General features: G+C 34.6%; 1 protein-coding gene across 1 annotated transcript in view; it reads right to left on the bottom strand.

Moving 5' to 3' along the window:
- The window catches only part of spn-E (tudor domain containing 9 protein spindle E), a 421,802-nt gene that overhangs the window by 319,415 nt on the left and 84,941 nt on the right, over positions 1 to 17,446 (bottom strand). Inside the window, exons 9-12 of the mRNA XM_090376707.1 lie at positions 16,067 to 16,170; positions 13,086 to 13,141; positions 8,542 to 8,599; positions 1,761 to 1,845 (exon numbers count right to left, since the gene is read on the bottom strand). Coding sequence (XP_090232833.1) covers positions 1,761 to 1,845; positions 8,542 to 8,599; positions 13,086 to 13,141; positions 16,067 to 16,170 — 303 coding nt within the window. The remainder of the gene's footprint in view (positions 1 to 1,760; positions 1,846 to 8,541; positions 8,600 to 13,085; positions 13,142 to 16,066; positions 16,171 to 17,446) is intronic.

Genomic DNA, 17,446 nt, shown 5'->3' with positions numbered 1-17,446 from the left:
AAGTGAATATCATACTGGAGAAATCCTAAAATTCACACTGGTTTAATTTTAACAAACATTTAAATTTATAAATAAATTTCAGTGTATTCTATACACTAAGCATAAAAGCTTAGTGTATAGAATACACCAAGGATGCCAGTGTGTGAGAGAGAGAGAGAGAGAGTAAATTCAGCAGGAATGTAATTGGAAAAAAAACTTTCCCAAAAATCAAATGAAAACCAAACTTATCAGAAAACCAGAAGGCACTTGATTATTGGAAAATTTCTGACATTATACAAAAAAAAATTTACAAAATTTTTATATAATTATACAAAAAAAAAAAAAAAAAAAAAAGTATGGGCTTGTAAAGAGAAATCATGCCTATCTAAGCTATTATGTGGATATCACAAAAATGAATCAGATGCAAAGAATAATTTTAATATAGAATACGTAGACTTTAGTAAGGCTTCTCATACTGCTCCCACATGAATGCTTTTGCATAAACTGAAACAACATAATCCTGGTTAGAAGGTATTACAGTAGATAAAAGGTTGGTTAAGTGATAGCACACAAAGGGAGATAATAAACGACCATTACTCTGACTAGACAAAAGTCACAAGTAGAGTTCCACTGGATTCAGTACTGGTTTCTTGTTGTTTCTAATAGCTGTTAAGGGCATTAATGACGGCATTACAGGCCTGATATCAAAATTTACTGATACAAAGGCTGAGAGAAAACAAAAGTAACCAAGGTATGTTCAACAAGACTTTAATAATTCAGCAATTAAAGTACAATACTGAGAAAAGTAAAGTTCTGTATTTGAATATCACCTATCTTCCAACAAAAGTATAAAGAATATGCACATTTAGTAACTACTATAGATTTTCTCCCTTTTTTTTGAAGTTTTGTTGGAAACCATCCACACATGTAACAGAAATTGCATGGTGAGTAATAGTAATCCCAGATTACCTTATTACTTGAAAAGCAACAGACTTGAGGCAATTGACAGTGAAAAGACTAATTATACAATCTGACGAAGTTCTCTCAATAGTGAAGCCTGGCAGTTAACACCATATGCTGTTAGTGTCCACATGTTCTAGCACACTGTTTTATTTAAGATGCACATGAATTTTGCTGGTATGGTCAAAGCAGTTACTATTCAACTGCGTAAAGAGCAACTATTGTTGCTCCTTTTTTTTTTTTTCCTTCTTCCACAGGGAACATACAAACCACAGGTCATGCATTTATTTAAAACAGGATAGTTGCAAACAGGAATAGAAAATTCTCTTTAACCACAGAATCATTAATTGTCAGAATAAATTACAACTCAATCCTGTAGAAATGGATAGCCTTATAAAAGCTTAAGGAAGGGTAAGACAAATATTGGAATAGAAATGAATAAGCCATGCTTCCTTTGCATCACTTGGCCCTTATTAATACTAATTAAATAGTTTTCCTTAATGTGGCTAATAGGCACATTATAAATTTGGATAGGAGGAGTTTATTTATGGAGACTAACAGGTTTTTTTTTTTTTTTTTTAGGAGCATTAGCAACTAAGGCCATATTGCTCCGGGATATGCGGTGGTCATTCCTTGACCTTTCCGCATCCTCCATATTTGGTGGTGACGGGCTCGAACTCCGGTCTAATCAAGAAGCGTGTGCTATGCACTGCTGCTTCTTCCCACCTGGCTACGGAGGCGCCTGGAGACTAACAAGTGGAATAACCATAAAGTGGTCTGTTCTAATTTTAATATGGTTATTAAAGTTCTTTAGTTATTACCTTCCGTTCTCTTCTGTTAGGAGGAGAAAATACCCGTCCCTGTTCTTCCTGCGTAAGAGTTGAATGCAATGGTAGTAACCACCATCTATTAAAAAAAAATACAACTGTTGTACACAACTTCAATCTGAAATTGACAACTACAGGCTAAAGCAATCCAAAGAAATAATTAGCAACAGGAAATAGAGAAACAAACAGCATACAGAACAATTTAAGTATTAATGAATATTACTGGAGTAGATTATTCTTATAATTTTACACAGTAATGCATGTGCTGAAATTTTTAGCAGGTACTGAAAGTGGAAAGACCTTAAAAATCTTAGTAATATGAAAATAAATGTATACTTTGGTTTGGATACTGTCAAAAAGGTTGTAGGGAGAAGTAGGGGGAGACTCATGGATAATGCTTAATTTTCCATATGAAAGTCTACTGGTTTCAAGGAAAATGCAATGGCGACATTCCTAGCTGTTGAGAGGTAGCATAGACAAACATTTGTCCATTAAACTTCTTGCATTCTTCTCCCTTAATAACTCATGTGTGAATGTAGATGCAAAATACTCATTCAGTTTGTTTGCTATCTGAGCAGGATCATCAACAGTCGACCAATCAGATTCATCCCCTTTCTTTTAGAGTTTATATAAGTAAAGAAATCCTTGCTGTTTTTCTTAGCATCCTTTGCCAAAGATTTCTCGTAATCTGCCTTCGCCTGCCTAACCTCCTTTGTGACCTGATTACAGACTAGCTTATATCTGCCATAGGCTTCTGTATATTAAATAAGAGGTGCTTGAATATCTGTAGTAGTAGTAGTGGCACGTGATGCAAGAAAGCAAGTGTATGAGCTTATGCAGCATCAGCCAAAAAAAAAAATGTGTGTGTGTGTGTATGTATATATATAATACAGATATATCTAATCTAATATATCTAATAATATGTATATATCTGTATTACAAAAACAATATATTAAAAGTGTAAATAATAACAACACTATTTTATGATTATTTTATTAACATATTTAATACGTTTTTTTATTTGTTACATATATATATGATACGATAAAATATAAGCAGTACCTATTTGATAGTATGAACCAGAGTCGTAATGCTCAATACATTCTATGTTGATATCAATATTTGTAAAATAATAAGAGAAGGAATATAATACACAGAACACTTCCATATGATACGCTCCAGCAATTAAAACGAAAAAATCAAATCTTACATTACAGTAAAAAATCATTAAAAATCAATGAACAAAATTAAATTAAATAAATTAATTAAAAGAAATTTAACAAAAAAAAAAATTGCAAAACAATTTTCCTTCCTGAAGCTGACAACGCCATTCGACCGTATGTCGTGATCACTGGAATGAAAATTACTGTGAAAATTCCAGGAATTTTTGTTTTCCTGTGATCACAACATACGGTCGAAAGGTGCTGTCAGCTTCAGGAAGGAAAATCGTTTTGCAATTTTTTTTTTTTTTTGGTTAAATTTCTTTGATTTATTTTAATTTATTTAATTTTTAATTGTGTTCATTTGATTTTTAATTATTTTTTACTGTAATGTAAGATTTTCAAATTTTTCATTTTAATTGCTGGAGAGTATCATACGGAAGTGTTCTATGTATCATACTGAAGTAAACTTCTCTTATTATTTTACAAGCAATTATTTTACAATTACGAAAATAAATATGCGAAACAAAATGAACTGCAAAAATAATACATAAATGATTAATTACAGATATAAACGTTAATATTTTTAAAAACATTGAATAAATACTTAAGTTGTACAATGTATATCGCAGTATTACTTTTCTAAAAATGCGCCACTATACCAGATTTCAGTATCAGGAGGGTACAATGTACCTTTTGACCCTATCCTAACTTCTATGCTTAATCCCAGAAAAAATATTCCATTTTCTTCTTATTATTATAATACTTAAGTTAAAGTATTATTACGATTATTTAAGTATATTAAGATTATTATAATAGTTAAGAGTTTGATTATAATTTTTATGATTTTTTTGCAAATTTTAATCTGTGATTTTGATATCATTAAACTGTGTTATTGTCAGTAATGGGATTTTTGTTATTGTATACTGTTTAAGTATTTAAGTGTTAAAAAATAAATATTTCCTTTTTCTTCCTATTTTGTTTTTTCATATTGTCTTATTACAGTCAAAATTATTATATGATATAAATTTGAAAAGGTGAACAATTCATAAATTAATTGATTTATACAGATATCTAATAACAACAAAAAAGACAATTGTAATTATATATTTATTCAAATAAGAAAAAGAACAAAGCGACATGGACAAAAAGAGACATTTAGGTTGGCATTAGTTGGATAATTTTGTTATCTATTATAATTAAATTATAACTGTTGGGCATATATCTTAGGAAGGATGTAGAGTTGCCTCTTACCAAGAAAGGCTTAAGTTCTGCAAATTGCAGTGGCTGGAGACTAGGCACCTACAAGGTGATCTGATCGAGGTGTATAAGGACTTGAATGGGTTGAGCACACTGAATTCTGATGGGATTCTTCCGCTTACTCAGATTACAAATGTGAGGGGGCATAAATTCAAATTGAGGAAAGACAGTTATAGAATAGATGTGCAGAAATTTGCCTTTAGCCAGCAGGTGGTTAATTGCTGGAACAAACTTCCATCTGTTGTTGTGGAAGTTAATAGCTTAAATAAATTCAAGGAGGAACTGGACAAACTTTTAGAGGGAGTAGTTGTGTGAAATTTTTTTTTTTTTTTTGGCTAAGCTCTTATGCTTGCTTTCTTGCATCACACGCCTCTATTACTACTATCTTTGTGCTTAGCTAGGGTTATAACTAATTTAATATTGTGGTCGTTACAGTAGCGTAACATATATTCCAAACTTATTAGCGCAAGGTATAACATAAAACTAGATAGCGTAATACATATCACTATGACGTTCTAGAGCAGATATCATAATTTAAGGGCACAAAGGGTGATACTGTTCTACACACCTATTAAGAAATATTTTTCAAGGTTTAGGCCTAAATGGTTGTCAAATGAACTAATGAGACTCTTAAGAAAAAAAATTATCAAACGACTCAGAAGCCTATGGCAGATATAAGTTAATCTGTAATCAGGTCACAAAGGAGGTTCGGCAGGCGAAGGCAGATTACGAGAAATCCTTGGCAAAAGATGCTAAGAAAAACAGCAAGGATTTCTTTACTTATATAAACTCTAAAAGGAAGGGGATGAATCTGATTGGTCCACTTGACATCGATGGTTCGACTGTTGATGATCCTGCTCAGATAGCAAACAAACTGAATGAGTATTTTGCATCTACATTCACACGTGAGGAATTATTAAGGTTTGAAAATGACAGAAGGTTATCAAATTGTAGCAGGATACTTAATGATTTTGGAATAGCTGAAAGCAAAGTGGAGGAGAAATTGTTGAAGTTAAACATAAGAAAAGCACCTGGGGTGGATGGGATCTATCCAGTTATATTAAAGGAGACGGCAAAGCAACTAAGCAAACCCTTAGCCATAATTATGAGAGCGTCCTTGGACTCAGGTGAGGTTCCCATGGACTGGAGATGTGCAAATGTATCCCCAATTTACAAAGGGGGATCGAAGGGTGACACGAGTAATTACAGACCAGTTATTTTAACTTCTGTTCCTGGTGAAATAATGGAGTCACTGGTTAAAGATGCATTGCAGGATCATCTAGACAAGACTGCAGCAATAATTCAGACACAGCATGGGTCTGTTAAAGGAAAATCTTGTCTGACAAATTTGATAGGATATTATGATGTGGTTACAAAGGAACTGGATGCAAAAAATAATTTTGATATCATATATTTGGATTTCAGGAAAGCTTTTGACACTGTTGCGCATGGAAGACTATTGTACAAATTGGAGCAGAATGGTATTAAGGGTAAGTTGCTACAATGGATAAAAGGATGGTTAAGTGGGAGAAGATAGAGGGTGGTAATCAATGGGTGCTGCTCTTCGTGGACTAATGTTATTAGTGGAGTCCCACAGGGTTCGGTGTTAGGTCCACTGTTGTTTTGTATATTTATCAATGATATTGATGAAGGTATATCAGGCTTAATGTCGAAGTTTGCAGATGATACAAAGGTTGGCAGGGTTGTTAATGACAGTAATGGCAGTGTGCTACTGCAACAGGATCTGGATAATTTGGGCAGATGGGCTAAGAAGTGGCAACTGAAGTTTAACCTTGACAAATGCAAAGTACTGCATATGGGTAGAAGTAACCCCAGAGAAACGTACCAACTGTGTGGTACTACACTTAAGGTGGTAGAAAATGAAAAAGACCTGGGAGTAATTGTGCAGGCAGATATGAAGTTTTCTGAGCAATGCAGACAGGCTGCCAGGGCAGGTCATGGGGTTTTGTCAATGATATATATGAATTTTTCTAGCAGGGAAAAGGAGGTGATTATCCCTCTGTATAAGGCAATGGTCAGGCCACGCCTTGAGTACTGCGTACAGGTCTGGAGGCCTCATTTTAGGAAGGATGTAGATTTACTTGAGTGTGTACAGAGAAGGGCAACAAGATTGGTGAGGGGAATGAAGGGATCCTCTTATCAAGAGAGGCTTAAGTTCTGCAAATTGCAGTGGCTGGAGACTAGGCATCTGCGCGGTGATCTGATTGAGGTGTATAAGGCCTTGAATGGGTTCAGCACGCTGAATTCTGATGGGATCCTTCCACTTGTTCAGATTACGAACCTAAGGGGGCATAAATTCAAATTAAGAAAGGACAGATGTAGAATAGATGTGCGGAAATTTGCCTTTAGCCAGCGGGTGGTTAATTGCTGGAACAAACTTCCATCTGTCGTTGTGGAAGTTGATAGTTTGAATAAATTTAAGGAGGAACTGGACAGGCATTTGGAGGGAATGGTGTGATTTTTTTTTTGGTTGATGCTGCATAAGCTCATACACTTGCTTTCTTGCATCACATGCCACTACTACTACTACACTGGCACTAATGACATTAAGAGTAGGAGATCTGCAGATTTACTTAAGCAGCGCAGGTCAATGTTGAAAAAAAAAGTTGCGAGTTACTGTTAAATTGAAAGTGGCTGCAATTCTGCCCAAACACAAGAGGAGGGAGTATATGATGAGTATTACTTAAATGTTTGATTATAATTTGTATGTTTTTTTGCATATTGTAATCTGTGATTTTGATATTATTAAACTGTGATTATAGTTAGTAATATGATTTTTGTGAACTGATTTATACTGTTAGTATTAAAGTGTTAAAAAAATAAATATTTCCTTTTGTTTCCTGATATTCTCTTATTACAGTGGTGATATTAACATAAATGTTTCACATAATTTTAAAAATGATGAATGTTATATAGTCTAAATTCGAAAGGTGCTTTACAAGAATGAAAAGAGGTTGTCATGGAATGGGAGTACCAATTAATGACATATCTTTGAAATCTAAATTTTGCCGATGATCAGGTCAGCATTCTACAACAAGCTTATGATTTAGAATACATATTGAGAAAATTGCATCTTGCATATGACCAAAGGGGCCTCAATATCAATTTTACAAAGACACCTAATCACACCAGAACATCCTAATGAATTGGAAGTTACAGTCCATACATCTAAAACCTATCAACTTTTTCAAATATCTTGGATGTAGATTAATTAAGAAAGGATTGGGGAAAGAGGAAGTTTTCACATGAATTCATCAAAGTAGGAAGATTCTTAGTGCCCTCAACTCTATGTGGTGGGACAACAATATCTCCCATAGAACAAAAAACATATCGGACAGTTGTTATTGGAATTGGTACTTTGCTACGGCTGTGAGGTGTAGACACTTAAAGAGGGCAACTAAAAGGAGCTTAGGGCCCTAGAGATGGGCGACCTACATCAGACTGCTACAGTTTCTAAGCTAAAGTGGATTATGAATGAGGAAATAAGAAGACGTATGCATGCAGATGAAGATATTATAGAATGAATAGAAAAACAGGCAGTAGAGGGTTTGGACATCTGCTGCTCATGAATGAAGAGAGATGGCCTAAAATTATATGAGTGAATACCACAAGGGAAGAGAGGGTGAGGACACCCTAGAAAAACAGGGAAGGACTATCAGCCAAGAGAAAGAGAAATTTGAAATCTAAAGATGCCCGGGTCTGGCGATTTTGGAAAATGGAAATGACAAAGCGCTGATCTGCTGTATAAAGTTGAACACAGATAGATAATAATATCAAAATCACAGGTTAAAATTCACAAAAAAATCATATAAATTTTAATCAAACATTTAAGTATTATAATGATCTTATTCACTTTGCTTTTTCTTTGCAAATGTATCAATCACATCATTTGTTAATTTTTCTGATCCAATTTGGGCCTTCTATGATCATCTTCATGCAAAATTAAAAGAAAAATTACTATTTTTTGCAGGGGGGGGTAGAGAATTTTGTTCCACCGGAGGTGAAAGTCAACCTCAGTCTCCTCCCCACCTGGGTTAGAGTTAGAGGAGCTGAGATGCATCTGTAAAATGGTTGTCTGGGTAGTGGGGGATGAAGGGGGGAATAATGAAAAGGGACTGCCTCTCCTTAAGAGGCTGACCTGCTGGGGGAGAATGCCGGCTACTTATCTAAATGAAGAAGGGAAACATAGGTGATTTATTTTCTTTATTTTTATTATTCACTGTTTATCTTTATTTATCATGGATTTTTTTTTTTTTTCATAGAATTTTTCAGCAGAAAATGTCTGTGAGTTCCTTGCACTATGTGGCTAATACTGAAACTAAATAAATTCTTACTTCCTTGCTGTTTGGTCTATCCTTAATTTGTTTTCCATGTTAACAATCTCTTCATAACCTGAAAAATATATTTATATATGATAAGTATTTTTCATTTTTTTTCTTAAGAAAAATTATCAGATTTAAAAATCTGCAAGATTTCTTAAAATCTTGCAATTTTAAAAAATAATCTGCAAGATTATTTCTTAAAATAAGTTTTTCATAATTAAATACTATATTACAATATAGCGTACCACATGAAAGTAACAACACTATACAGGTAGCCCTCGTTTTGCACTGGTCCAATTTGCACTGATTCGCAATAGCGCCAATCACTAACCACAATGCCATTTTTATTTTTATTTATTTTTTTTGCAATTTTTTTATAAATTGAAAGTTTAAAATCATCAGACAAAATTTATCTGCATCATACTGTGCTATGTATCGTGCACTGTTCACGTGATTTAGGACAATCTGAGCCAATCAGCACATTCATATCAGAGACAAGAAAGATTCCCGCCCTCAAAGTAACCACTCGTGAATGCAAGTAGTAAAGGTCCATGCGGTGAAGCATTCAGTTGGTGGTTGTTTATGATATTTACACGTGTTGGAAATTTATTACGCTAACATTTTTTTTTATTAATTGTGCTATTCATAATTTAAATAATAATAATAGTGATAGCCATGTGCAGTTTTTTTCCAATTGTGTTATAAAGTTTTTAATTTAATAGAATAAAGACATGCCATGTCTGGTAAAAGTAGTTAATTGAATTCTAGTGCAATATTCAGAGGATAGAATCTGATGAAAGCCACCCTAATGTGTGTAGGGCTATGAATATGCCTCCATTGACTATTACAACTATGAAGAATGCTAATAAAATAAAACAATTGATGAGTGATAGGTAAAATATTTGGTGCCCAGAACCTAACCCTGTGATTTCCGATTGACTCCATTATATAAAGGGTTCCATTTGCGCCTGTCCCCCCCAGGAACATAACCCTGACGTAAATCGAGGGCTGCCTGTATTTGGTTTTACTGGCAACCTGGAAAACATTATCAGACATTCTAACTTTAAAAAAACAGGGGAGGGGGGTCCTTGACATTACTTCTACCATGCTTAGTGGCTACTTTCCCAACTGAAATTTGCTAAGAAAGGTATCGACCTGACACCAGGCTCTGAATTCAGGGTGTGACTGTATTGCTATAAGTTGCTTGGGTAGTGTAAAGCACAAGACTGCCCTATCCTTTGATTTTATTTTAACTAGCAGTTTAATTTGCACAGAATAACATACCTTCATAATAAAAAATAAAACTCCCCCTTTGTGATACCGTATAGTATCTTATGTAAGGTGGCTCCCAAATGCTAGTTCAACTCCGCCGTGGCACACTGTGATGTTACAGAAACTCTGCAGAAAGATCAGAAATGTGTGTAGTATATGTGTTTGTTATGTTGTTTAGTTGTTTCTGGCAGCTTTCCTATCAGGAAGCAACAAGCACCAGGGAGGTGCATCCTGATACCCATCTACGGCACGAGGAGGTGGGCCACGACTGAACAGCAGCAAACCTCAAGTGTCATGTACTGAATGTCCAAACCATTTAAAATATGAGCAAATAAAATAAAATAAAACAGTAAAGTAATAAAATTATACAAATAAAAGGAATTAAAAGTTGAATAAATTAATTTAAAGTAAAAACAAATTTTTGAAAAAATAAAAAAATAAATAATAAAAAATAAAAAAAAAAAATAAATAAATAAATAAATAAAAATTAGGAAAATTAAAGGTAAAAATAAGTAAATTTTAAAAAAATAAATAAATAATAAAAACACTAAATATATAAAAATAAGTAAACTAAAAAATATATAAATAAAAATTCAGAAAAAATAAAGATAAAAATAAGTTAATAAAATAAATAAAAATCCCACACCAGTGCAAGGTTGGTGCCAGCAGATGATCCCACCTCAGGACCAGCCTGAGGCCAGCAGGAGATAGAAGTCAGGAAGACATAGTGATATTGTTTGGCATTGTACAAGTATGATTACCAACTATCCAAGTCTAAGGTGGTGGTGAAGATGGTACTTGAGCTAAAAATGGTGGTAGTGGCGATGGTGGTGGTATCATGAGATGGCGGCAATGGTGGTGCTGGTCTGGACTGGAGGTAGAGCTGGAATAGGAGTAGTTCCTGAAATAGCGGCACTACTGATGATTTGTCCATGTCTGGCAAAAGGCTTTATGTGCAAAATCTTGCAGATGATGAAATTTTTCTTTGGAGTCCAAGAGAGACAACTCATTGCCTGGAGAAAATGGTTGACACATAGCAGATAGAGGCTAATGAAGATCCAAATAATGCGGACAGGTGAAAAGAACATGCTGCCACAGTTAGAGGGGAGAATCAGACGGGTTAAACATAGCAAGTTTAGCATGAAGGGAACCGTGGCTAGTTAGAAGAAAAAGAGTGTGGAGACTCAGATCGAACCATTTTAGAATAGACTTTTGTAAGGTAAAGGACACAGATGGAATAAACTTTGTGATCATACCATACCCCCTTCCTGAAAAGTTGTTTCAGTTATTAAACTACTTTCAAACAAATATAGTACTGCAAGGTTATTCTGCCATTTGTTCAAGAGTTAATGGACTGGCCAATTAACTGTTTTCAAATTAAAAGATGGTACAGGAAATTTAGAGCAATGAAAAGTACTGAAGCCTATCACAGCTACATACTGATCTATTACAGATCAGTATGTATCACAGAAAAGGTTAGGTTAGCAAAGGCTGGATGTGAGAAATCACTGCCTAAAAGAGCAAAGAAAGAATGCGGAGGAGTTTGTGTGTGTGTGTGTGTGTGTGTGTGTGTGTGTGTGTGTGTGTGTGTGTGTGTGTGTGTGTGTATGTATGTGTGTGTGTGTGTAAAGAAAAAACAAATCATATTGGACCCTTGCATAATGGGTATGGAAAAGCCTTAGATAACCCAACTGATGGTGGTGAACTGAACAAGTACTTGCATCAATTTTTACAGATGAAACACTAGAGAATAAACAAGGGAGGATGAGTAGTATGAAACTAGCAATACAGAAATTACAGATTACAGTTCATTAGAAAAAACTTAAGCCTAAAAATAAATAAGGCTCCTGAAGTTGGTGGCGTATACAGAGCAATTCTGAGGAAAGTAGCAAGAGTGCACTGAACTATTAAGGTTAGTATAAGGGCTTAAGAGAGATTCCTTTGGATTAGAGAAGTCATTAGGACTTCAGTGGTAGGAGAAAACTCATACAGGAAATGATCTGAGTGCAGTATAAGGCCATTTAAATAGAAATGGAATCCAAATAATACACAACATGGTCTTGCTAACAGAATATCATGTTTAATAACCTGGTTAACAATACTGATACAGTTACTCGTGAGCTGGATGTGGGAAATAATTTTGACAGTGTTAATTTGGATTTTTAGTTGGAACATGTTGGGATCAGGAATAAGTAAAATTCAAAGGTGGATTTCAGGATGGCTGCAGAATAAGAGGGGTATGCCTCCTGCAATATTCCTGTGCAAATGAAAAAAATAACTTGAGTACTGCGTACATGTCTGAAAGCCTCATTTTAGAGAGAGAGGTGGATCTATGGGAAGGGGAGGGGTACAGAGAAGAACAAGATTAATCAATGGCACAAAAAGGGTCTTTCTTAACAAGAAAAACTTCAGTTCTTTGAAAATTAGGAACCTGTGAGGAGGCTTGACTGAAGTGTTTAAGACATTAATTGATTGAAGTAATTAAGTACTGATGGTATCCTCAATTTTTCTCAGACAATGCACATAATTAGATAAATTTAAATTGAAAAAGAATAGTTGCAGGACAGATGTGTGAAAATTAGCTTTCAGCCAGAGAACAGTAACTGATTGTTGAAGCAGACTGTTTGAATAAATTTAAGGAAGGATTAGACAAACTGTTACAGGTGTTGTACAGAAGAGCTGGGTATTTTTTGTTGATGCTGTATAAGCTGGCTTCCTTGCATCATTTGCCACATCTAATACTAATCATGGGATGCACTGGGCAGGTATATTACTTGATTGCTACCTTCTGTAATGCTCAAGCAGCTCAAAAATACCATTAAGTTGTGGTAAATCTCTCTGATAACTGATTAGTTCAATGCCATGGTTATATAAACTTTGTCCTTCTAGTATTAGAGAGCACAATGTATTAAGGATTCAACCTTTAATATTCCCATGAAAATTACTTCAGATTACATGTTTTTCTCAAATTTAGTTTAATTCCTAGCCTCAACTTTCAACTGCCTTTAATGTATTGTGAAAAGGACACTACATGGGAGCTATAAGGAGAGAATTAATAAAATTAATTTGTGTTTTTTCTTCAACAAATTAAATTGGTTTAACATAACATTTGAGGAACGAAACAATAAGGTAAGACACAAGGTAGCACCTAATTATTCCAATATATCCTAAAATTCTAAATTCATATACTAATCATTACTGCTCATATTCCTTTAAAGAACCCTTGAAAAATATTCCACTAAGCGTCTAAGAAAAAGCTAATTCCCTAATACACAAGCACTCACCTGGAAGGAAAATTAAAGCAGTACCTCGAGATAATGGTAAACCACCTTCTTGTTCTCTGTTCAAAAAGAAATAACACTAATCATATTACTTACCATTACTAAGTGCGGGCGCGCGCGCACGCACACACACACACACACACACACACACACACACACACACACACACACACACACACACACACAGTTTCAATCAAAATGCATTGGAAGCCATTTCACTAGTTATTTGTCATTTGGACTGTTTTATTGTACATTTGGATTGAAATTTTTCAATCTGATACTAAAATTAAATATTAGTGTTCAGATTTTATCATTTTTAAATTTTGTCTAATCAATTGTTCTTTCTCAACTGGAAAGTTTCCCCATCCTTGGTTTAGGCTAAAAAAATCTGTTGTACTTCAGGAACAAATTGTATTATCTTGTCTTCCTTCACGATTAGGCGATCCGCCTGTTCCAATCTCAAAGAGGTCTGCCCATCTTTTCTTCGATCTTCTTCTGTCTCTTTTTCCTTTTGCTCTATATGTGTAAGCTAATTTAGGGAATCTATTATCTTCCATTCTTTCTACATGTTCTTTCCATCTTTGTCTATATTCTATTAAAATTTAAAGCAATTTTAATAGAATATAGACTATGAAATTAATAGACAATATTCTATTAAAATTTAAAGCAAATTTAAAGCAATTTTATTTGAAAAAAAAAAAAATAAATAACATAATAATAACGCAATAGTTGTAGAGTAAGGAGAGACAACATGGTCACTGCACTAGATTTAGCTGTTCTTACAGGGCTAAACATGCATTGTGCATGCAACTTAGTCCAACATCCCATAACATGCAGCCCAAAAAGTAAACTTCATAAGATCAAGTCTTCTGTTACTCCAGAAGATTTTATATTTGATTTGTGCCATTGGCTCACCAACCATTGAGCCAATGGCACAAATTCCACTCTAAGGTATCTAGTTGCCAAGCTCCACACTAAGCTGTTCCCTTGTGGGGATGATGCTTAGCATTCTTCACCAATTTAGTCACCCTGCCTTGCACCATCTCCAAAAGTTCTATATATATTTTTTTATTTTTAGTTGTGGTCTCCGGACAAGGATGTAATACTCCAAGAATGGCTGCACCATCATCTTATAGAGAGGAATAATGACCTTTTTTTTTCTTTTTTTTTAAACTCAAATATGAAAGGTATTAGAACCTAAAGTACTCAGTACCATGCATGGGTTGAAGGTTGAGAAGATGTTGACATAGGACCTGAATTTCTGCAGATTGTAATTTTCAGGAAATAAATGCAAAGGATGGTTGTTTCAGAAAGCTGATGTTGAAGAAATAAATGAGGAAAAAGAAGAGTCAATTCTGTGAGTTAGGTTGTATAGTAAATGGATGTTGTCTGGTCAGGGCAAATGTTCGGACTGCTTTGGAAGACAGAAGGAGAATTACAGAAGCCAATTCAGAAGAATAGTGCTCATCTACAGAAAAGGCAGGCTGCAGAAAGAGAACATCTGAGACAGAGTGGAGACTTTGTAAGAGACATGTCATCAATTAACCTGACTGCCCTCTTTTAAATGGAGCCTAGATGCCTGAGAGAGGTTTCAGGAGCAATCATCCCATAATAGTTTAGTTGTAGTAAAGTGAATATTTGTTTAGAAGGACAACCAGGAGCAAAAGAGAAAACCCAGTTTTTTAGATTCAGAAGCAATATTTGTGATGTGTTATGCCAAGAGAGATAGAAGTCAGGGTAATCCCTAATAGAGATATGTGATCCAGTCTAGAAATCTGAGGTTCATTAAAGATAAGCATTGGAGCAGCAGACTCCTTTTTTCCAAAAAATAAGATAACCAAGTTTTAGTGGGCTTAAAATTAACTGTCATCTTAGCCCCATTAGAAAATTATCTGGAGATAATCATTTAAGGAATTAGTAGTGGATATTCGAGAAGTTTAAACTGTTTGTGTAGGGCAATGCTTTGCAAAATGGAAGATGGAATATAATGTGCTATTATCAACAAAACTATGGATAGAATTTCCAGTCAGTGGAAGATAGATATGCAAAATAAAGAGTGGGAGAAAGAATTGAACCTTGGGGAACACCAGCATTAGTAAAGAAGTTAAAAGAAGAGAGCCATCTACCATCATCCGCAGCAAGCAGTCAGACAGAAAACTGAATACCCAATTGCTAAAAACAGTTGGCAATCTACAAGATGAAAGAAGACTTATGCCAAACATGGTCAAAAGCCTTAGAAAAGTCAAAAGTAATTGCTCGGGTTTCATCAAATATTTCCATTGAATTTGTCCATAAGATAGGTAACAACCAAAATATCACCATGGATTGACACTAATGAATCCATACTAGCAGTCACTGATCAGATAGGTTTCAAGATGTTGGTGGTTAATGGATTTCTCCATTACTTTGTAAAGAGTAAATGTGCAATGGGACATAATCGAATACGAGTTATTTGTCACCCTTTATGAACTGGCCGGATATGAACAAATTTCCAAGCAGATGGAAAAACACCAGAGGAATAAGAAAATGCAAAAATTTTTCACTTTCTTATTCCACTGGTATAAGAAAGGTATAAAAATTTTACAATTTTTACACCTTTCCAAATTTTCACAGGTCAAAGTGTGTTGCAAACACACCAAATTCCTATGACGCTAACCTGCCAGGAATCTAGGCTGAGAGCATTGGATCACAGTAACCTTAACTGGAGGACTACACAGTAATCTTAACTGTAGGACTAGCGGCATTTCCCCTTTAATTTCCTTTTGGATATTCATGTTCAACAACGACAAATTGCCAGCATCCTTTTTCCAACTATACAAACTTGGCAGAGATGCTGGGATATCACCTATTACGAGACTTTTGCATGATTCCTTTTTTTTCCTTAGCACAATAAATGCTAACAGACAAAAGAAAAAATATAAATGAAACATTTCAATCCTATAAAAAAATATAATGATTATTAAGAATGAAAAAGCATCACTTACTCTTGTTCTTTAATTTCAATATTATCAAATACCTTCAGCAACTGAACTACAAGGTCATAAGATTCTGGGGGAATACGTGGTTCAGCAGGATCAAGAACAGGAAGCTGAAAACAAGTATGTATAATTTCTTCAATATCAATACAGAACAAAATATTACATCCATTTTAGTACAAAGAAATGTCAAATTATTAATTTCCAAAATGGTCAAAACCAAACAGAGTTGTTTGGGTCAACACAGCACTGAAATCATATTTCTAAATAAAACAGAAATATAAAATTTGGTATAGAGGGTTTTATTTAATGCAATCAGGCTACACTAAATACAGGATGGTCTTATTTAATATTACTGATGCACACAAAATTAAAAGCAATATAGAATAAATGTAGAGAATAAATTAAGAGCAATAAAAACAGAATGCATTTAGTAGCTTTCAACAGTTGATAAAGCACTCCTTTATCAACTATTGAAAGAAGAGCACAGCAAATAATCACTATATAACAGGCCCATATATGATCATAAAGCAGATGACAGATACATGCCTTGAAGACCATTAATGGGACTAAAAAAATGACACACTGGTTTGTAGAAAGGGAAAAAAAAAAATGACACACTGGTTTCTATGTGTAAAGAACAATTTACAAATTACACATTAGTGCATGCCCAGGGCACCGACACAGCACTGCACATGCTCCATTTAATAACTCAAGGTTGAACTCCAGCTCTGTAGCGAATAGGAATAATGAGATTTCAGGATTACAATGCACCTGCTAAAATGCAGGTTCCCTCCTCACATTCTTGACAAACTGCAATTACAGAGTTAGTTATCATCCTAGTCAGACTCTAGTAATGAAAAAATTACCACTGCATACATTCCACATGATCTGGCCATTTCCGTCACCATAGTGGTTGCATGCAGCTCCCTGGAAGGAAGTTACAGCAAATTATTTCAAAATAAAATTGGTTATTCCTTTGTTACAGCAAAGTAGATCCATTTATCAGATTAGATCTAAGGAAGTGCATCCAGTTCACACAAGTAGACGGTGCAATGTTGAGTTGGTTTGGTGTGACATAAGCACTGGTAAAGCAAAGTTGAGAGTAGGAGTGCATTATAGGCCTAATGACTCTGATGAGTATAACAAACAACTGTACAGAGAAATGGCATGGGCCAGTAAATCAGATTGTCTTATAATGGGGAATTTTAATGTCCAGATATTGACTGGAACTTGAGTTGGTCACAAGTTCTTGACTGGAACTTGAGTTCGTTACAAGGCTTTTGTGAATTTATTGGATGACTGTTTTCTACAGCAACATGTTTGAAAGGCAACTAGAGAAAGTAATGCTTTTGATCTGATTATCAGCAGTGATTCTTCATGTATTAA

The sequence above is a fragment of the Mastigoproctus giganteus genome, chromosome 6, assembly GCF_048544385.1.
Source record: "Mastigoproctus giganteus isolate SK-2022 chromosome 6, ASM4854438v1, whole genome shotgun sequence".
NCBI lineage: Eukaryota > Metazoa > Arthropoda > Arachnida > Uropygi > Thelyphonidae > Mastigoproctus > Mastigoproctus giganteus.
The sequence above is the reverse complement of the archived record's forward strand: the minus strand, read 5'-3'. Positions and strand labels throughout refer to the sequence as shown.